Source organism: Strigops habroptila, chromosome 5, assembly GCF_004027225.2.
Source record: "Strigops habroptila isolate Jane chromosome 5, bStrHab1.2.pri, whole genome shotgun sequence".
NCBI classification, from domain to species: domain Eukaryota; kingdom Metazoa; phylum Chordata; class Aves; order Psittaciformes; family Psittacidae; genus Strigops; species Strigops habroptila.
Genome location: NC_044281.2, coordinates 62,019,984 through 62,042,001, shown reverse-complemented (window position 1 = coordinate 62,042,001; position 22,018 = coordinate 62,019,984). Strand labels below are relative to the sequence as shown.

At 42.2% G+C, this 22,018-nt stretch overlaps 1 protein-coding gene across 2 annotated transcripts in view; it reads left to right on the top strand.

Annotated features, from left to right (window-relative positions):
• Positions 1 to 22,018, top strand: part of LOC115609075 (cytochrome P450 2H1-like) — a 141,940-nt gene that overhangs the window by 42,587 nt on the left and 77,335 nt on the right. Inside the window, exon 1 of one of the 2 annotated variants that reach the window (XM_032919978.1) lies at positions 6,239 to 6,468. The exons of the other annotated variant lie outside the window; for it this stretch is intronic. Within the exon in view, the coding sequence (XP_032775869.1) occupies positions 6,289 to 6,468 (180 nt within the window). The 5' untranslated portion in view covers positions 6,239 to 6,288. Of the gene's footprint in view, positions 1 to 6,238; positions 6,469 to 22,018 lie in introns of those variants that run through there. 2 annotated transcript variants of the gene reach the window in all.

The following is a 22,018-nucleotide window of genomic DNA, read 5'->3' as shown; positions in this document are numbered from 1 at the left end:
AATGCACATTTAATGGGAGAAGACAGTTTCAGAGGCATCAGGAGAATCAGGAAAAGTCCTTGGACAGCTGGAAAAGAAATAGGATGGGAAAAGTCACATGTCTGTGGCTTTTCTGTGAGACTTCTTCATGGTTTTATTTATTCCTTTTGGTATGGTTTGACCTGAGTAAATTCACCAGCAAAAAAGTGCATGTAAAAATGGGTTTCCTGTGAGTAACATGATCTGTGTTAATAACAAGTGATATTTCCACAGCACATCTTCTGAGGCCAATAACATTTTGGAATATATTTTGGAGGTGTATTTTTGTATTTCCCAACTTCAGGCACTTAAAGCTGCAAATTTTCACTTGTTTCTTCCTAATGCCAAGTTAAACCATCAAACTGTTCTTCAGTCATTCCTTTAAAGTCTGTTGGGTTTCACTAAGGTTATTGAGGGAAGAGCTTCGCCCTTCATTGCCATAACAGGTAAGATTCAAATTGTGTCCTTTTCTCCACAAAGATGGTGGCATCTTGCTGCTACTGGTGGTTGATGTTCAGGCTCTCTTACAGGATAACTCCTTGTGTGAGATGGTGTCATTCAGAATGAACCGTACAACCAAGATGGTCTTTCCTGCCCTACAGCAGGAGAACACACTGCCCGTAAAAGAAACCATGCACTACTTGCCCTCGGTGGCCACCACACTGGTGAGAGCAGCACTGGTGCCCTCTGCTGCTGCTACATCATGTTCATCAACTGAAGCATTTTTTAGAACTATTTCTTGTCCTTTGCCAACATGATAAATCTTTACTGCCTGGTAAAGGGAATGCAATGGCATCTCACTACAGTATTTCTAAGAGAGCGTGTGTAAGCATGTGGGTAGGATTTTCTGCTCTCATAGGGTTTTACTGCTGACAGCACTGAGATTGCCCTTCTTTACATCTCAGCAAGTCATGGAGTTGACCCTAGTGATGCCTGCTGGTCTGCTTTTGTTTGGAATCAGCTCTGATCTCAGATTCAGAGTTTCCAGCAGCTTATATTTTCTCTTAGATATGTCTGATGTTCCCCCGGTACAGTGATTTTTCCAGTTATAATCACATAGACGTGGCTGATTTTTCTATAATTAATTGACTTTCATGATCATATCAGAACTGTATCATAGATTTTCCTTTCCCTGGGGCCTGCCAGGTCGAAGTTGAAAAGCACTTATTATACCACGGAGAGGTCTTTTTGCAGATGATGAGGGCACTACTGATAATTTTGCTATTACTCATTCTCATGTTCATCAAGAGCGATTCTTCTGAACTGAAGTTCTGCATATTTATACCAGTGTGGTGGAGGAAGGAGCCCGTTCTCATGCAAAGGTTTTCTTTGCCATATTGCCTGGTGTCTGGATTTGTCGTGTCTTGAACTGGGATCCCAGGCAACGTACAAGAGGATACTTCTAGGCAGACAGAGGAATGAGATTGTTATCTATCTTTGCAGTCTTCCTGCTGCCGAGTCCTTCCCTGAGTAAGAAAATTGCCATGTAGCTGTAACTGTTTGCATTAAGTGTTTTGTGGTAATGACTGGTGGCTACTCTGCCATTTGTGCATTTCAAGGAGCTGAAGAATTTACGCAATAGCCATACACAACTGTTTTCAATGAACAATTTATTCCTTCTAACTTCATTTAAGACAGTGAAGTTACTGTTTGTTAAGCAATATTATGCAATTCAGTGCAAATTTAACCATTTTTATTTCTAGCAAGTTTGTTGCTGTGAAAGCCTGTTGGAATCACATTCCCACCTAGAGACCTGCATTTTATCTCATATCGGAAATGACCAAACAAGAAAAACAAGTGGTCAGGTAATATTTTTCATTTTCACTCCTTCTTTTGCACAGCTTTGTAACTGGACTTTCAGTCCCACTGGTGAGTGACTAGTAATAGCCACAGGGGTTGCTCTTACCCCAGGAAAGCACCCCAGCCTTTAGCTTACAGACTCAGTCAAGGCCAACACTGATGTCTTTGCTGGAATAGTTGTGTTTTGAAAGATGTGATTTGTGTGGAAGGAGCATGTGAGGAGGAAAGGGGAGAAAAATTAATGCGAGTGCCCTTTTGTGCTTTGGCTGGCATTGTGGGGGGAGCTAGAACTGTCTTGGTTAGGGCTGTGTTAGAAACAGTGAGAGAAATTCTTTTGTGTCTAATCAAGACCCAAGTGTCTTCTGCATCAGGCACTTTGAGGAGGATAAGTGAGAGAGAACCATATATTGCTGTGGTGATTGCTTGCAGTAGGAGAGCAGACTCATGGTCCCTCAGGCATTGCTGTGCTGTCTCACAAAGAGGAGAGCAGCGTGCAGAGAGCCAGGGTTCTGCTGAGCTCCGCACAGGTCTTGATAGAGTGTGGGGTATGTGCCTTCCTGCGTGCATACACCCAGTGCAGTCTGCCTCTTCATACATTTTGGAATAATATTCATATGGAGGATTCTCACATTATCTGCCCAAAGTTTGCTCCAAATTCTCGGAGGGAGGAAGAAGAGCAGAAGGAGAGTTTTTTGGAGAGTACCAACAATCATGGAGTTAATACTCTACTGTCAGGAAGTTATCCTGGAATGGTTCACTTTTGCCACTTTTGCCACATTTGCCTTCACCAAATTCCCTAAGGCAAAGAGACCTGATGTCTGCTTCCTAGGAAATTTATATGTTTTCCTGATAGCCCCTGTAAAAATAACGTAAAGCAGCAGAAAACAGGGTGCCAGCCGCCTCCACTCACCAGCTCACAGAGTCACTGCAGAACACAGAGCTCCAAAGGGCAAGTCACTTCCCTCTGCAGGACAGCCTCAGCAGCATCATGGGGAATTTGGCCATTCACTTCAACAAGATAGAGATCTGGTGTCCCTTGTAGATATGCCACAAGTGTCATCACTGAAAGTTTAAACTGCTAACATATGGTAAATTTCAGCATTATTTTCTAAGGCATGGCCATGAAACTGAGTCCTGCAGAGTTGCCTGCCTGAGGCAGTCTTGACCCTGAAAAAGGTTTTTGCTTGTCCCTATCTGTGCTTTTCATGGAAAAGACCTCCTTAAACCTGAATGCTGGATATGGAAAGCAGACACAGAGAGTTGTCTGCAGCACAGTGCCTCTGGCCTTAAAAAAGAAGCCCTGAACTAAAAGACAGCATGTAAGGCTGCTGCAGTGAGACGAGCACAGCTCCACATCACCTACCACATGCTGTGTGTGACACCCACTGTCAGCCCAGAGCTTGATACCGCTGCGACAGCACTAGTTCCAGAGCAATCCATGGCTTTCCATGCTAAGGGATAATCATGTGGTGCTTCATGCTAAGAGCAGGTAGCGGTTAGTTTCTGATTCTGATTACTTCTCCATAATTGCGTGAGCCAGCCATGAGTTCAGCAGAGAGGTATCTCTCTCGAGGAACAGCCCAGCACTTGGCCAAATCACACCCCAGCAGCGGGATGGGGGTAAGTGTCACTTTTTCTCTCTTCTCTCCAGAGGGAATTTGAGGTTGCCATGCTTGCAGCAGTGCCTTCTCGTGTTGATGTGCAGGACTATGACTCTGCTGACTTTGGGAGCAAGGCCCCACAAGAGGAATCTTTCAGCCATATTTACGACATGGTTCTAGGGTTAGACCCTGATCTGCCATAGGCTGCTGGCAGCGTTTTGGACCCTGGCCATCCCCCCCAGGTACAGCTGTTAGAAGGGAACAATCTTTTTTTTCCAAGCAAGACAAACGGGGACAGATGGTTTATGAGTTTGAAGCAAAAAGAGGAATAGGTAGGAGCCCAGCCGCTTTCAAGGACACGGGAGTGTATGGTGATACTGGCCTTAACTGGCAATAAAACAACAAAGATGGAAAAAGCAAAATGTTGGACCTCTGCAAATCCCTTACTCCTGGCAGATGAAAACCCCAGCATGGCCAGTACCGGCCAGGAGAGGGTACTGAAATCTCATAACACTCAGAGGAGCCTGAACACCTTACACAATCAGTGGTGGGACTGAACAGCAAAAGGCCATCCTCTCTCCTGCATCCTCCCTTTCTGATCAGAAATTATTAACAAACTAGCCAAGCAGCAGCAGTTGTTCATTTCTCAAAATAACACAGTATCAGTTAACACAGAGGATTCACTCAGTGCTCTTTTGGTTGTTCTTATTTTGCCACAGGGCACTTGACACCCTTTCAATGGTCTATTTAATAATGACACTGTTCTAAACACTGTTTCATGCTATTTCTCTTCTGGCAAGCAGAATACATCAGATCCCCTAGGCTGGAACTCATTGACTACTTCCACCTTCCATAGACTATATCCTCTGTACCACAAGGATTTCAGCTCTGTTCACTTTTAAAAAGCATTTTTAATGTGTCTTGTGTTTAAAAATTGTTGGTGAATTAGGGTGAAAACTGGAAGACATGTACTACAGGTTTCCTGCTCAGCCTTTGGAAAGTCGGGGTGGGTGCTCTGCCCATGATGATGGTGTTATAGTTGGGGACAGCTGATAAAGTTTCCCCTTCACTTCTATATCTTCCGGGACATGGACCTTTTGGATGCCATACTGTACACCATGATGGTTCTGCAGCTGGTTCAGGATGGGCCCCACCGCCCGTGCAGGGACCTGGGGGCAGCAATCTCAGGAGCTCAGCTGACATCATCTTTGAAATTTGGCAGACTTCACTTTGGTGCCTCCCATCACCATGTATAGACTGGGGCTGACTTTTTCCATTTCCTGACTTTTTCTGTCTGGCTTGGGGGAGCGCCTGTTCTTTCTTAATGCTGACCATGGTCTAGAGCTAAGCATCTTGGCTAGTTTCAGAGATAAGGGGTATACCAGCAACATAGCGATTTACTGTTGGTGAAGTCACAGTTCAGGTCACAGGAAGGCTGCTGTCAGGTTAACTTCCTTGCCCTTTTTGGAGACTAAACAAGCAATTTATTACATATTGCAAATGACTAAAGAACTTCAACGACTTCATCCTTTCCAGCTGAGTTATGTTTTGGGTCTTCTAAGTTCATGCATTAATATTTAACCAAGCTTTTTGAGCTAGCTGGTCAAATATCATTTCTGTGATCCGAAAACTAATGGTGTGGTTTGCATCTTATCTCTAGTACTAGTTGTATAACACATTGCAAATATACATATTGTTACACAAGTTCTTGAATGCTGAACTTGTCGCTGAACCTTAATTCCTGCTGATCATGATAGATCCTTTTTCATGTTCAAATGTGTTCCTTATGTAGAGGATCAGTATCTCTCTACATAAAGTCACAGAAAAAGGAAATATACAGCCTAATGCCATGCCTTGTAGTTGGAGCCGAGAAGAAAGTGGGAGAATGGTGGAGGCTGAGGGAGAGGGAGAATGGTATGAGTCCACGCACAGTGCTTACAGTAGATCACTAGCACTCTACAGACACTACATACGATGGACAGACAATATTTGGCAACCGAGTCCTGGTATCAGCTCTTTGGTCTCAGGTGACTCAATCTGCCAGAAAACATACACAGTTCTCACTCTGCTTGTAGGGGGTTGGATTCCTCTCGGAGAAGAAGTGGGAAGCATAAGATTTCATTTAAGATTTTACATTCTATTGGGTAATATTAATTAAACCAGTCATTCTGTTGAGCTCTCTTCAGGGTGCCTTTATATTTCATGGATCTTCACATCTTCTATGGATCTTCAACTAGTTTCTAGAAGCATCAGAAAGGAGACTGCAGGTTGCTGCAGGGATCTGTGGTTTGGGTAGAATCTGTGACCATGCAAATGGTGTAGACGGTACGGTTTGTCTGGCTGAAATATCAGATTAGGACAAGCTGAGTGTATTCCTCAAAATCTGCATGTGTGACTTGGGTACAATTGCATAATTTCCTTTCAGAAATGGAGGTGGAATGTCTAAGAAGAACTTGGAGTGACGCCCTTTTTCAATCACAACGCCTACCTCCACTGTGCTCAGATACTAGAGGGGCTGGCAAATGTCAATCTAGGCATGAGGGCAAACAGAGTTTAAGCATATACATAGCAGCTAGGCATTTTGAGTTTATTTGACAGCATTAGAACATGACTTCTTTAGTCCGGCATGAATGATTACCCAGAGGTGGAGAGGTAAAAAAAATCATTGCGTAAACAAGGAGTTCATCCCTAGTTTGTTCATTCTTATCTTGAGCTGATTAATATGTAATCTCATATCTCAGAAGGAATACGAAGGCACTATTGGCTAATTTCATCCGTGTGCTTTGGATTCACAGCATATAAATAAGGATGGATTTACAGGTCCAACATCAGGCTTTTCTGGCACTTGACTTCTCTTCCTCAGCCCACCATGGAGCTCCTGGGAATGACCACTATTTTCTTGCTGATCTGCATCTCATGCCTTCTTCTCGTCACCACATGGAGAAACATATCACAAAACATGAAGCAGCCTCCTGGTCCCATAGCACTCCCCCTTGCTGGAAACATACTCCAGCTGAACCCAAAAAACTTGCCTGAAAGCTTGAAGAAGGTAAGGCACTGTCTTCTTCTTTTCTATGTTGTCTCCGTTGCATATAAACCAAAGTCCAGTCTAGACTGTCTCATTTTAATTCACAAGCTTAATTTGCTTTGACCAAATGTCAGACTCAGACAGAAACAAAAGTTTTCCCAGAAATACATGCTTCTGAAGTCTATATATTCCAATAATGTAAGTCTATATAGTGCAAGTCTAAGGCTATATCTTTGCAATAATCCTACTAATGATGAGTCCTGTGCTGACTTCATGGCAGAACTGCAATTTGCAGTGGCTTTGCAGTCAAGGCGCTCATGCTATTGCTATATTCACTACACTCCTCCTGTGACCAACTCCTCTTATTCAGTACAAGGCTGCAGTGACTCTCCACTGATATACTCATCCAATTTCCAGAGGTCTGGCGCCCAGGAGATTTTAGGGACAACTCTCATATGTTGTTCTTTGTGTTCCCCTTTCCTACAGCTTAGCGAGAAGTATGGTCCCGTCTTCACAATACGTTTGGGCCCACGAAAGATTGTGGTGCTGTATGGCTATGATGTTGTGAAAGAAGCTCTGATTGATCAGGCAGATGACTTCAGTGGAAGAGGCAAGCTGCCGCTTTTTGTAAGAATCTTCAAAGGCTCAGGTATGTCCCCTGTAACGTTAGCGTAGAAAGCTGATGCTTTCAGTGCTTCAGCAACAGAGTTCAGAGGGCAGTGGAGGAGGGAATGGTGGATTTCATTTACTACTTTTAGCAATAAAAAACTAAGAGCCCAACTCAGTACTTGGACCCTTGAGGAAAGTGCTCCCCTGGAGAACTATCTAAGGTCACAGGCTGGCTCCACTGAGTGCCTTTCTATTTTCAATATGCTTCAAATTGTGGCTAAAAGTTTGCTCATCAAATGTGCCTCTAAGATCCTAGGTTCATTCTCCCATTTCTGAAAATACTGACAGTAGACATACCTCTAAGGAACCAACAAGAGGAAAGTCCACAGACAACAAAGATGAGATAATACAGGCTGCGCCAATAAGGGCCACTTTCAAGAATGGGCCATATGTTTATTCACTAGGGCAGTTCTGAGTATGGCATTTATCTGGGTAAATGTACAGCATAGTATCAATGATCTTCCAATAATGTTACACCATGTGACGCTGTATAGCAGAACTTCTTTGCTGCTTCTCAGTGCCTGTGGCCAAGAGAAATTCAGTACCAGTGTTACTTTCTTATCTACATCCTAATGTAGCTTTTCTTACTCTGGCAATATACTCAGTTTTACTCCAAGTGCTGTGACAGATCAAATTTGTCACCTCCACAATGCAGAGAAGTTACGTTTTTGGGTACACAGCAAATGCAATATAACTCCACAGAGGAGTACCTTTGCATGTTGAGTACTTACTGTGTAGCTCCCATTCAGGGGGGGAAAGAAATACAACCTGTTTCCTCATGGAGATCTATTTTCCCTTCATCAGGTATTTTGACCAGCAATGGAGAGACCTGGAAGCAGCTCCGACGATTTGCACTCACCACCCTGAGGGATTTTGGGATGGGGAAGAGGAGCATTGACGAGCGAATCCAGGAGGAAGCTCACTTTCTGGTGGAGAGGATCAGGAATACACATGGTAGGACTGGACTTTGTGCTTACTTGGACACCCTGCATATCTGCAGTGAGATGATGAGAGTGCAGGGCTGTTTCTCCAAATCTATGACCCAAGCAGTGGGCCTATGGCTGCTGTTTCTGCTTCCTGCTCCAATAGCCAATGTTACCACTGCTGGGAGTGGGTCAATCAAAGACACTGTGACAGTATGGAGGGATAAATATAGGAGGCTGGTGTTAGAAAGCATCTTTTAACCTGTTCTGCTTGAGGAGCAAGACTGGAAGTGGCAAAGGGAATGGCTTGGCCCCAAAGCCAAGAGTTTGGTGGAATTCAGCCGTGGAGACTCATCCATGGAGAACTCATTTCGAACTCGCCAACGAAGTTTAAGTTGACAAGGAGGTATTCTTTATTGCAGCTCTGGGAGATACAGGGAATATCTCCTCCTAATGTGTGACCCATTTAAGCATCAAACCGACTGTGATTATATTGTTGCTTAACATACATATTCATCACATTTCCGGTAAACATCATACATATTCATTAGTTTTCAGATGATCTTTTTAAATAATTCCATGCCCATTTTCACATGCAGAGAACAACGTGGAAGTGGTCTTTGGTGGTCGTTTTACTTCTTCCAACAATTTTCATCACTTAGCCATTCCTCGAACTCTTGTTCTGTAAGTCTTTGAAGCATGCACAGTAGATGAATGCTTACACCAACTCAATTAGTTCAGTAACACTACTGACATAAAAGACTGGCTTCTCCTTGTCCTTCTACTTTTCAGTTAACTTCGCTACAGCACCTCCTGAACATCTGCTAGTTTCAGATACTCTTTATCTACAGTCCTGTTTTGCTTACAATAAATTTTGTACAGAGGTCATAAGGTTCTAAAACTATGTCAGCTACAACTATTTATTTTATAGAAAGATCCTTATTATGTTCTTTTGGTTGGGCTCTTTAGGTTTGGAAAGTTTTGTTGTTATGTACAAAGCCACCAAGCCCAAAGTTACTTAAAATTGAATTTTCTTATTTACAAAGGATTATATTTCATTTTGTACTTCCTTGTCTCAAGACAAGGCTGGGGACTGCCACGTAACGAAGCATCATGCACTTCCTTGCCTTCTCTCCTGCAGTTCTAAGTAAGTGAATCTTGAAGAAATGGGTGTCCAGAGAACTCATTTACAGATATGGTCTGGGTCTGATCTGGGTCCAGTCCATCTGCACATGAGACAGTAACTTCCAGTATTGGTGGGACAGTGCAATGGGAACAGGGGCTATAAGCTGCTTTTGAGGGCAAGACATAAGGTAATCAATCACCTTGGTTTTAACCTATACATGCATTTTCTGGTAGTATATAAGACAATGTCACTTCTTAGTACTTCTCCGGACAGTAGCACAGTAGCAGCCTGAACCACAGGCTTCCTTTCCACAACCAGTCTTCAATGAGTGCTTATTCTGCAGGGATGGGGGGAAGAAAATGGATCTAAAAGGATGCTGAAGCATCACTGTTTTCCACGAGCCACTAGAAAATTCAGCCTGGCTTCACAGATAAACATTCCTGATGCAAATCAGAGAAAATACTCTCACCTGCGTTGCTCTTACCCTTTTACTAGCACAGCAATGCTGTACTTCCTAGGCACTACTGCAAGCCTCCTCCTCTGGCTTATTTTGTTATGGCATCTTTTACTGTGTACTAAAAGGCTTTGCAAGCAAGATATATCAAGTGTAAAAGTATAAAGCCATTATTTACACTCAATGCAAACAATAAATAGCTAGGGCTAGTTACCTACTCGGCTCAGCATTAGTATAGTCACCACCTGTGAGGAGACATCTGCTGAGTCTTCAATGGCTAGGGAGTCATTAGACAGGCAGAGAAGAGTTGGTGCCATTGCTCCTGGGAACAGGTTGATCTTCAATACTGCCAAGTTGCCATTTTCTGGCTCCTTGTTTTTCTTTTAGGATTTGATACCTTTTCATGTTGTTGTTTCTCCTCTTGACACCTTGAAATGCACCCTATCACTGTCTGAAACTGTAACTTTCCTTTCCTTCCTGAGTCTAATCTTGATTTTTTCTAACACTGTAGTTCTCTTAGAAGCTTATGCAGCTGTGCTATCAAAACTGGACTTTGGTCACAAGCATTCAAATCCCTAGGAGAAGGTTATACATTTGAGTTTACACTAATAGAGTTGATAAACCGGGTGCAGTAACATAAAGACGTGGCTCAGGCAAAGTCCTTCTGGTTTCATTGGATTTTGGAGGGAATCTTTAGCCCACCTCTAGTAAATGGCCTGTAAATTCAGATGACGCAAGATGGCCTTGTGTCATCTGAAAAGACACCAACCCCCCCAGACCAATGTTCTCCTGAGAACAGGGCAAAAGAGATACTCAAACAATTCAGACAGGGAAATTAGTTCGCTTCAAGTAGAGAAGAAAAAATTGAGTAAGCCCTTCACCATCCTTTCAAAGGACTGCAAAACTCCAGGTCTCAAGACGATGCAAAGCTCCCTGTAGTGTCAGAGGAGGAGATGATGCTTGAAACACTGAAAGCAAGATACCTTTTTATTGTTGTTGCAGAGGAACCCTTCAACCCTGGCATATTCCTGATGCATGCTGTCTCCAACATCATCTGCTCCATTGTCTTTGGGGATAGGTTTGACTATGAGGACAAGAAATTTTTAACTTTAATTAATTTGCTAAATGACAACAGGAACTACCAGAACGCTATACAAACACAGGTGTGTCCACATTTATATTGAATACATTTGTTAATTATGTTAATATTTTATTAATGAATACTTATTCATGTTATTAATTGTAACTGGAGTGGCTTTTCCTAAATTTGGATAAGTTTTCTGAAAGCCAAAATGGCAGTTAAACAACCAATTCCTATTGTTTCTTCTTGCCTTATGGAACTACCATTGTGTGTCCAAAGAAGGATATAATTGCAGAAGTTGCTCAACTGAAGTCTATCCTTGACTATAGTGAAACCATAAAGTAAAAGGCATTAAAATCCAGTTGAATAATAACTCTTCCAAAACAGTTGAATTTTTCATACATAACACTTAGGGAACATTTTATTCTGTCCACATTAATCAGAATGTGTTTTTCCATCATTTTATCTTTACAGCTATACAATTTCTTCCCAACCCTCATGGAATTTTTACCTGGGCCTCATCAAGACCTTATAAAAAATATTGAAAAAGTTGATAAATTTATTTTAGAAATCATAGCACAACATCAGGAAACCCGGGATCCTACTTGTCCTCGAGATTTCATTGATGCTTTTCTTAACAAATTGGACCAGGTAATGCAAGAGCTAGAGATTTGTTGGCTTATAAGAAAACCACCTCTTGAATCCCAGCTTCTTTTCAGTTCTGGCAGGGTCCTGGGCTTCTGCAAACACAAAGGCGAACTTGTTTTTCCTGCCACATCAACTTCATTCTATCCTCTCCACTTTCTAATCTAGGATTTTTAAATGCAGAATTAACAGCACTAGCCAAAGTTAGGAAAACTAAAGACCAATCTGGTTAATGGAATTCAGTGTTCCTCCCATATTTAAAAAAAGTTCATACTATTATTTAGGAAAAGTACCATCAATGCTAGTGTTCCGGAAAGTGAAGGTTGTATTTGAGAAAGGACATTAGATGTGTTTAAAAACATACATTATGGGTACAGGACTTTCCTTTTTAAACAAACTGCTTAGATTTGTCATTTGAAAATGTTCTGCTAAATCTTCCTCCAGGAGAAAGGGAATGGTCACTCAGTATTCACCGTTGAGAGCCTGAGCAGCAGCACACTCGACTTGTTCCTTGCAGGAACAGCGACCACCACCACCACCCTGCAATACGGACTTCTGATTCTCCAGAAATACCCAGAGATACAAGGTAGTAGAAAAGGAAATAAATGAAAACTTTAGCAGGTCATGGGATTGGTTTGGACAATTCCTGCCACCAGCACATGTGGCAATGGTTCCCTGACTAAGGAAACCTGCATTTGCAATGTAGACATGTGTATTAGTCTAAGTTCTATTCACAGAAAAGAGATACTAGCACTAAGTGCATTCCTATATTCTTGGTGCACTAAAAGCAAGTTTTGCTGTAAATATGGGGAGAGGTTTAGGCAAACAGATGTGGGACTTGACCATTCAACGCTTACTTATTTCCTAACAGAGAAAGTTCAGAAGGAGATTGATGGTGTGATTGGCCGAGACCGAAGGCCCTGCATGGCAGATCGGAGCCAGATGGCTTACACAGATGCTGTGATCCATGAAATCCAGAGATTTATTGATTTCATTCCACTTAATGTCCCACATACCCTGATCAAAGACACCAAGTTCAGAAACTATTTTATTCCAAAGGTCTGAGAGAGTTCATAATCTTTTGAAAATAATGATGTGTTCTATTCTCTGTATTCTATTTTATTTTCAAAAACACTGAAACATGATCCAGAATTTGAATGACTTTGTTTGGAGTTGAATTCTGGAAGTTATTGAGTCTAATGCCTTGTATCTGAAAAAAGAGAAAAAAATTAAAAAGGACTTTTTGTCCTCTGTGTGAAGAGGGAGATGGCTTTCTATTTTGTTTTTTATGTATATGTAAGATAAAATGCGATTTATTTGGAATAAATACTAAATACTCAAATCAGACTCACCATTATAATTCACAAAAACCTCCACGTTTGCCGTTTTTATTCATTAAATGCTTATTTTAAAGTTGTTAAACTTTGACTACCCTTCTAATCAGCTCTGGGAAATTCTCAGTGCTGCTTTGCTTTAGCATGTCTCCAGTTTAACTGTTTTCTCCTCTCCTTGTTAATTCAGGACACAATGATACTTCCTATGCTGGGTCCCATCCTACATGATAGCAAAGAATTTCCAAATCCAGAAAAATTTGACCCAGGACATTTCCTGAATGCAAATGGTACATTTAAAAAGAGTGACTTCTTCATGCCCTTCTCTGCAGGTAAGATCTCCTTCCATTTCCAACCCTAGACTATGCTCTCCTAGGACCTCTTTGAAGATTTTAGTGGCTCTGTCACCATGGCTTGTACAGCCATGTCTGGTGATCCACTTGAGTCACTTCTGGGCAGCTCTGATCCCTGCACTAGAGTTTCAGTTGACTTTCATTTTTAGCAATCACAGAAACTCCTCCAATGCATTCTGCAAGAACAGATGTACGAAGTGGGACTCATCCACACAAGTCTCTCTCCAAGCAGAAAATGAGAAACCAAAGCCTTCAAACTGCCTTTGCCCACTGAGCACTTTCATTGTTCTAGACACTAAGCCCCCAGTTTAATTTGTTTACCCAAAATGCTGCATGTCCATTCTGAGAAGTCTAAACTTTCATGGAAGAGTGGTTAAAAGTACCCTACTCTCCCCTCACTTTTTGTTATTTTCCACTTGCAGGAAAGCGCATCTGTGCAGGAGAAGGTCTGGCCCGGATGGAGCTGTTCCTATTTCTAACATCCATCCTGCAGAACTTTACTTTGAAACCTGTTGTGCATCACAAGGACATTGACATTACCCCATTAATCTCCACTACGGTTAGTATTCCCCGACCTTACGAGGTCTCTTTTGTTCCACGCTTATCAAGCGAAGACGGTTGCCAGCTACTACACTCATGAAATCTCTGGTTGAATGACACTCATTTCTTAATCTGCTGTGACTGAAACACTCAGATCATTGCTAGATACTTTATAGAGAGAAATAAGTTTAATCAAGAAAATTGTATGGTGCTTTTATAATCATCATGGCCAGCTCTAAACAAGAGACAGAGTAGGCAATTACATAGGGAAGGAGACAGCTCCCTGTGCAAGAGAAGACAGGCTCTCCTCTGCGCCTACCTCTCCTACGTGAAGTTCCTACCTGGTTTCTGACATCCTGCCATGTCAGGGTGTGTGCACTGGTGCTCTGAGAGCCCTGCTGCTGCTGTCCCTGTCACTTGATCCTCTCAGCACAGCAGGACCAGACACTTGTACTCCAGGGTTTCCACAGACCCTGCTTCACGTATCTCTCTCTTCTGTACTTTCAGTTTGTTCATGACCTGTTTATACAGCAAAGCATAAACCAGTGAGATTTTTTCTATTAGAAGATGATCATCTACTGTATTCTTGCCCCAGTACATATTGTCTCCTATGGTGGGGATGGAGTTTATTGATGACTGGGCAGATGGGTCCTCTCCTGTGTGATTATAATGAAGTTTTGTGAAATTACAATTTATATTGCAAAATAAAGAAGTAGAATGCTGAAATGTTGTTTTTCTATGATGCCAGAAATACACGATTTAGTGAAAAACCTGCTTCCACAAAGCTTATAATCCCAAATGTCTTGTACATACCTGGTTTATTTCACTCATTTATATGAAACATATTATGGCTTGAAGACTGAGCTGGCCAATGACCTATAAAACCTCCATTGTCAATAACAGCATCGGCAAAGGCTGGACTGACCCTACAAGACCTACCAGAACCCCAGCTGTGGATACAGAGCTCTACATTGTGGCAAAAGAGGACAAATTACATACTTGGATTCTCCCAGTGCCATTTCCTAGCTGAAGAGCAGCTTGCATTTTCCCATTGTTTTATGAAGTATATAAAAATTATTATAGCAATCCTACAATCTGGCAAAAAAAAGAAAAAAAGCTAACATGAGTAGGAAAGCATACATGGATTGATGTAGGACTGGACTTTCCTAGTTAATCACATTCCCTGTGATGTATAATTTATAGTGATAACAGTGAAGACAGAGATCTGAATCTGTGCAATGTGAAATGAGACAGCAACTGTACTATTGGCAATATCACAATTGCCAATGAACGGTTTATGGCAGAAAGTGGTCAAGTGAAACAGGCACAACTTCTTTCCTTTCAAAGTATTAATAAGCTAGATATACCATGAGTTGGTAGCATGGCATTGCAAAGGCAAAAGCCACAGATGTTGTAGAATCAAGGAAATAGAAATGAAAGAACAATGTATGAAAGCATCATCTAGTTTATCACCACATGCCAAAGAAGAACAGCTATTGCAAGTCTTCTCACCGGAGAGAAAGAAGAAGGCACTCCATACTGCATATATATCTAATATGATATATAGAAATTTGTTCATAACCACTCAGAAAATTAGAGGCAAAACTCAGACAAGGGTGTCAATTCTGTGGTCTGACCACAAGACCTGAATTTCCTTCCCTTACTGCTAGAGTGTCCTTGCAAAGTAAACGCTGATGTTGCAGTTGCCCAGACAAATGGACAAAAGATGGATAAGATGCTGATTGTCTTCAGCAGTGGCAGCAGACAAGAGCCTTACCAGTTGAAGAATTAAATTCTGAATATCTGAATATGCCTTTGCCTGACAAACACCGGGAAGGTTAATTCTCCTGTACAGTGACATGGGGACACTGAAGAAAGTGTTGCTGCTTCTGTCCAATGTCCCCAGAGACTGGAGATGTACAATTTTCATTTTTGTGAAGTGATTTCTAACACAAAATTTGTTTTTAATTGAACGGGTATGCAATAACTTGCTTTGGAAGGGCAGGGGGAAAGGCAGCTAAAGTGATTATTCTCAGCTGCTTCTCACAGGCCTGTGCTATCACTTGTAAAATCAGAAGCAACAGAGTGTTTAAAGTGTTTGTTCCTTTGGGTTTGGTTTGGTTTTCTAAGCAGACATGAGTAGAGATTATTTTGCACGTAGTTTATTTTAATGAGCTTTCTTTAGCCACAGCAGAGGTGCAGCAATGCAATGCAGAGGTATGTGCAGCATATTTTGGAGACCATAAGGAATGTTCTGACTGCTGACCTGAAGTTATCATTGAGGTCAGAAGATAATCTAGTATCTGTAATATGCTAGAGTGTCCCTGTACCATCTGTCAGTTTTGGTGTCAAGAGCAGTTTTGGGTGTTGTGGATGATCGGCCATTGCCACCTTATCTTCAGCAACTATCAGCCTTTGCCTCAGGGTACAATAAAGAGAAGGTAGAAGATCTATTTGTTGGTAGTCTGTTGATATTGGAAACACAAATGGGCCAGATTATAGGGGTGCTCTAAACTGATGTAGCTGATTTGAAATAATTGATGGATTTATGAATTTATATCCACTCACATCTGTCTTTAGCTTTTGCCTCTATACGTCTTGCTGATTATTTTGCTGCTTTCTGTTCATTCCTGGAATAGGCATGCTTCCCTTACCTAGCATCTGTTTATGGCTAGTAATTGTGGGTAGATTCTTTTCCAAAGCACTAGAGGGCAACAATATTACATTAAAATATATCTATTTCCAGGCTTGGAAAATACCAGCACCAGCAAGATGAGCCCTGCTTTCTCCTCCCAGGCCCTCTTTTCCAACAGAGCTGGTAATCTTGATCAGTCACAATTCTGACTGCTGGGGCCAACACCATAAGACTGATCTTTTAATTTTCTTTTTGCTTGCTTGTTTTAATGAGTCCTCATTCATCCTTTGCTTTATGAAAGCAGACCTCAAACATGCAAAGTCAGCCACTTGGCCATGGCGTGCTGGCTTGTACCCAGTACTTGTGCCTTTGCATTAGATCACCTCTTGGTTTAAATATATGCTTAGGTGGAAAAATTTCCCTCTGCGCATAAGTTCGTGTTCGCGCCCTGCTTGCCTGAGGCTTTCTCACTGTTCCTACGGGCCACCTCCTGGCATGTTGAGTTCTTAGCACCACTGTCAGAGAACAACTCTTGCTGATACTGAGCAAGAATGCCAGAACTGGGCTGTGCCATCTACCTGGTGATATTAGCCACAGCTGTTGCCTTCATAGAGTCAGCACATGTGGTGTTGCATGGCAGGTTCACTCCTGCTTGACGCAGGAGAGCGTTAGACCCCAAGCTCTAAGCCTCTGGTGGATTTGCTGGCAGACACCAGCATTGGCCACTGTTTTCCTAGGCAGCTAGTGACATAAAAGAGATCCAGCTTTGTACATGGAAGAAGGAAAGAAAATGAACTGGCAATGGGAGAAACTGGGGAGGATATTTTACTCTGTCTATAACATCCATATTGAAGACATGAGCAAGAGAAGGAGCAGACATCCTGATGGGACTTTCCAGGAGCTCGCACCATGTGGTAAGTAATGTCACCTTTAATTCTTCCAGAGGCAGTGAAACATGTACCTCTCTCCTAACAACTGAGCTCCCCAGGGATTTTCTAGAAGAGATTCATTTGTCTCTAGATTTGCCATTATTTTCCTGCTCTTTCCTGACATGCTCCCTGCAGGATGAACTATGTCATTTGTCTCGCATCCCCAAATCCAAGCTGCTGTTGTGTTCATTTGGTAATTGTAAGACAAAAGTGCTGGCGATGAATGACACTAGGCAAGACTCATGGGCAGGTTCAGCCAGAGATCCCATTGTAATTAGATAGGCACTTTCTGGTACAGGCTATGGCCTTCTTTCTTTACAAACATCCTAGCTGCAGATGGATTATTAGTTGCTGCTAATGGTGTATTCACCTCCTTAGACTTATCTATGGATAGATCTCTCTTGCAGGTGTTGCTCCTGAAGTGTCTTTTCCTTCGCATAAATGGCAGACCTTGTAATTTCTTCTTTCCTTTTTGCTTTCTTGATTGGAAACAACATTCAGAAGCAGAAAACCATGAGAAAAAGCAGTTAGTGCTCCTTCATGTCACCTGTGTTTTCAGGCAATAATGACATCAAGTTGTCTGGGAGAAAGTGAAAAGTAGGATTTGATGTGGTAAGAGATGCTCTGGAATTCCTGGGGGTCCTCTTGATGCTCTCAGGGTATTCACCCTTACTCATATTTTCTCATCCAAGACTGGGCTCAGCGAGACAACACACAGGAAACCACCATGGTTTGGGTTTGAAGTCTTCATTCTCAGTAATGATCAGTGTATCTGCTCTCACCTACCATGGTTGTCTTTCACATATGGCTAAACAAACACACACACACACTCTTTTAGAAGCTCATGTGTCGACTAGAGTGGTCTTGATCTGCCTGTGGCAGACTAAGATCTCTGCCTGATCTTGACACATTGCGAAGTCAGAGCAGTTGCATGAGGACTGGAACTAAAGATTGACTTCTTAGGCCAGGGGTATATGTGGTGGTTGGGACCAGACCTGTGTCTGACATGATATTCTCCAAGACTCACTGATGGCTTGATATATACATTTGCTTGGCGATTTGTATGCAGCACAAGGAGGCAATACATGGCTCACGTTCACAAAATGCACCGCAAAACGTGTCCTTCTTGGAAGCTTGGAATCCCTGTTTAACGTCCCCTAGATTTTCACAAGTTCTGTGGTGGGGACTCGAAATGCTACACAAATGGTCCATGTAGCGTCGGCTCCTGAGCAGAACTTTTTACTCAATTACTTGCAGAACATGTTTGTTTCGTCTGCCAAATGGTGTTAAGCATTCAGTACCCACAAAGAACTAGGGGGAGCTAAAATTTGGTAAATTCTGCATATAAGGACAATGGAAAATTCCTACAGAGTCAAAGTGGACCCCTGCTGACACAATTCTACTGAAACTCTGACAACACCCAGTCACCTACAAAGCAGGATTACAGTGATTGGTCTGTTCTACTGAGATGTTGAACATCCTAGACAAATATTGGCCTTTTGAAAGAGTCTTCAGTTCAGTTGCTCCTGTAATTAGTCCTCTTCTCTACCCAGAAGCTGGGTGGTGTTTTCTGGCACACAGAACTGGATTAATGACTTGTGGTACGACAAAGCTTGGTAAATCAGCTGATATAGAAAAAGAGTTTGTGGTGGTCTTAGACACAGTTTGAGAGAGCTGTCTGGAGAGGTTGGAGAAAACAGCCTGTGGGGAGGGAATAGAAAAAGCCTATGAGAAAGTCAGATGCCCAGAGAAGGAGGATTAGCACCACAGAGATTGAACCCTGTCAGTAGTATTGAGGAAAGAACAGTGGTAAGGGTCTCCAGAACCAGTCTTTCTAGGCTGCAACCTGCAGCTGGTCTGCAGGCTCAGAGCATTGTTCTCTGAACTGGGAACATCCCTCAAGCCCTCTAAGAAGTCACTATTGTCTAAGGAGTGTGGGGTAGATCGGAGGAGGTGGGGAGAAGGATAGCTTTGGAAGTGATCATTCTCTCTAAAATCATGAGCTGGGAACTTTAGAGCAAACATTGATTACTCAAGTATCAAAGCCTTGATTGCAACATTTACAAATGCACCAAGCCTGATTTTTAACAAGAACTACTTGCAAGAATGACTTCACTGAGTAACATGTTACCCTGAAATACATACCTGTTTTCTTCCAACACTGGAGTGTGTGCAGAACCTTAACTTAGCTCGGGGCTCCTTTGGCTGGCAGTGTCACTATTCAGATTGGCATTACATCGGTGCCTCTTGGATCAACATCTGTTGAAGGCAGTGGGTAGGCTCGCTTTACCACAAAGGCTGGATCAGATGATCTTTCAAGATCCCTTTCAATCTGGCCTGTTCTATGATTTTATGATCTTTTCCTTTCATTCAAAATATAGATTTCACTCAGACCCTAATACCTGTTTATAAGTTGCCCAAAAGCATCCGGAATAGTTGAAGGAGTTTGTCATGAACTCTATTGCCATGACCTGTACATCCCATCTGCCCCTGCACCAAAGAACAAAGAGCAAAAAGCTGTCAAAAGCTTTATTATGTCAGCTTTCTTTAACAAGAAGGTTGTGGAAGTCTGGGAGAAGGGTAATTACTGTTCTTACCATGGTTACAAGAATTTCCTTGATGGAGATACCAGCATACCTGCCATGCAGAAACCCGTGAAAATTATCCCTGTTAAGCTTTTAGCTGTCTAAAAAGACCAATACTTCCGAACTCTTTTAGACGTACTTGTAAGCACAGAGAAGCTGAGGAGAATTGTACTGCTTTTGTTCGATACTACTTCTATCTTGCCATACCTATGGCAATGTTGCTTCTCAGTAGAAGTCAACAAGCCACAACTTTTGCACCAAATGAAGAAAACCAAAGATCACCATAGAAAACTCATTCCATTGAGCAAAAGGAAACAAATGGTATTGCAGAGAATAGACACAGGTAAGATTATAGGTCTTGTCATGGTTGACCATGGGATTAATTTAATTTGAAGTTTATTATGCCCTGGAGAGGGAGAGGAGGGTGACAGCTTTGGAAAGAGGTAGTTTGAAGTATGGGACATGAGCATTAGAACTTGCTATAGCAGCTTGTGTAGGTAGACTAAAGCTGAAGTTTCCACTCTGAGTACCATTCTGAATTACTCTATGAAAGCTCGATGGAAACCACTTCTGTCTGAATGTTGCCTCTACTTTGGGATGGGAGCCATATCTGATACCCCTATACTTGAAAGATCTATGACTGCTGCAATGGAAAGTGGTGAAAAGAAAAACAGCTATGATTTAAAGGGATTTAGTTATAGGCAGAGGGACTGTTGAAGAGGTGAAGTCACCAAGGGAAATGTTATGTGTAAACCAGAAGAGCAGCAGTTCAAATGTCCCAGTGGTGCTTCACAGTGGTGTTTGGAAATTGGAAGAGTGAAAAAGATGTTTAGATAGGTCAAATGCTGCTCCATTATGCTGGTGTAAACCTGGAAATCAATAGCCGACTCATTCAAACTTGTGTAACCTATTATGTCACCTTGAGACAGTAGGATAAGCGTTGTGCAGGGCTGTTTTGCCCTGCAATCAGGCTCAGCTGCAGCCATCAATGGTTGGTCCTTTTCTTTGTCTTCCTGTCTTAGATCTGTAGTGGGCACAGGGCACAAAGCCCAGACTCAATTCCTCTGAAACTGTGGGACATAATAAGCACGAACTTGGAGCATGATCAGACAAAGTGTACGTCCATGGAGGCACTGGTAGGGGGCCTGGAAAACTGCAGGAGGACCCTGGATATGGAAATCGCTATACTCGGCTAGACTCTTAGCAGCATCAACAGCTGGAAAAGAAATAGGATGGGAAAAGTCACATGTCTGTGGCTTTTCTGTGAGACTTCTTCATGGTTTTGTTTCTTCCTTTTGGTATGGTTTGACCTGAGTAAATTCACCAGCAAAAAAGTGCTTGTAAAAATGGGTTTCCTGTGAGTAACGTGATCAATATTAGTAACAAATGACATTTCCACAGCGCATCTTCTGAGGCCAATAACTTTTTGGAATATATTTTGGAGGTGTATTTTTGTTTCTTCCTAATGCCAAGTTAAACCATCAAACTGTTCTTCAGCCATTCCTTTAAAGTCCGTTGGGTTTCACTAAGGTTATTGAAGGAAGAGCTTCGCCCTTCATTGCCATAACAGGTAAGATTCAAGTTGTGTCCTTTTCTCCACAAAGATGGTGGCATCTTGCTGCTACTGGTGGTTGATGTTCAGGCTCTCTTACAGGATAACTCCTTGTGTGAGATGGTGTCATTCAGAATGAATCGTATGACCAAGATGGCCCTTCATGCCCTACAGCAGGAGAACATACTGCCGGTAAAAGAAACCATGCACTACTTGCCCTCGGCAAGTTCAGAGGGCAGTGTAGGAGGAAATGGTGGATTTGATTTACTACTGTTAGCAATAAAAGACTAAGAGCCCAACTCATTACTTGGACCCTTGAGTAAAGTGGTCCCCTGGAGAACTATCTAAGGTCACAGGCTGCCTTCACTGAGTGCCTTTCTATTTTCAATATGCTTCAAATTGTGGCTAAAAGTTTGCTCATCAAATGTGCCTCTAAGATCCTAGGTTCATTCTCCCATTTCTGAAAATACTGACAATAGACATATCGCTAAGGAATCAACAAGAGGAAAGTCCACAGACAACAAAGATGAGATAATACAGGCTGCGCCAATAAGGGCCACTTTCAAGAATGGGCCATATGTTTATTCACTAGGAGAGTTCCGAATATAGCATTTAGCAGCGCAAATATACAGGTGAGTACAATGATCTTGTCAATAATGTTACACCATGTGAAGGTGCATACCAGAACTTCTGCGCTGCTTTTCAGTGCCTGTGGCCAAGAAAAATTCAATACCGGTGTTACTTTCTT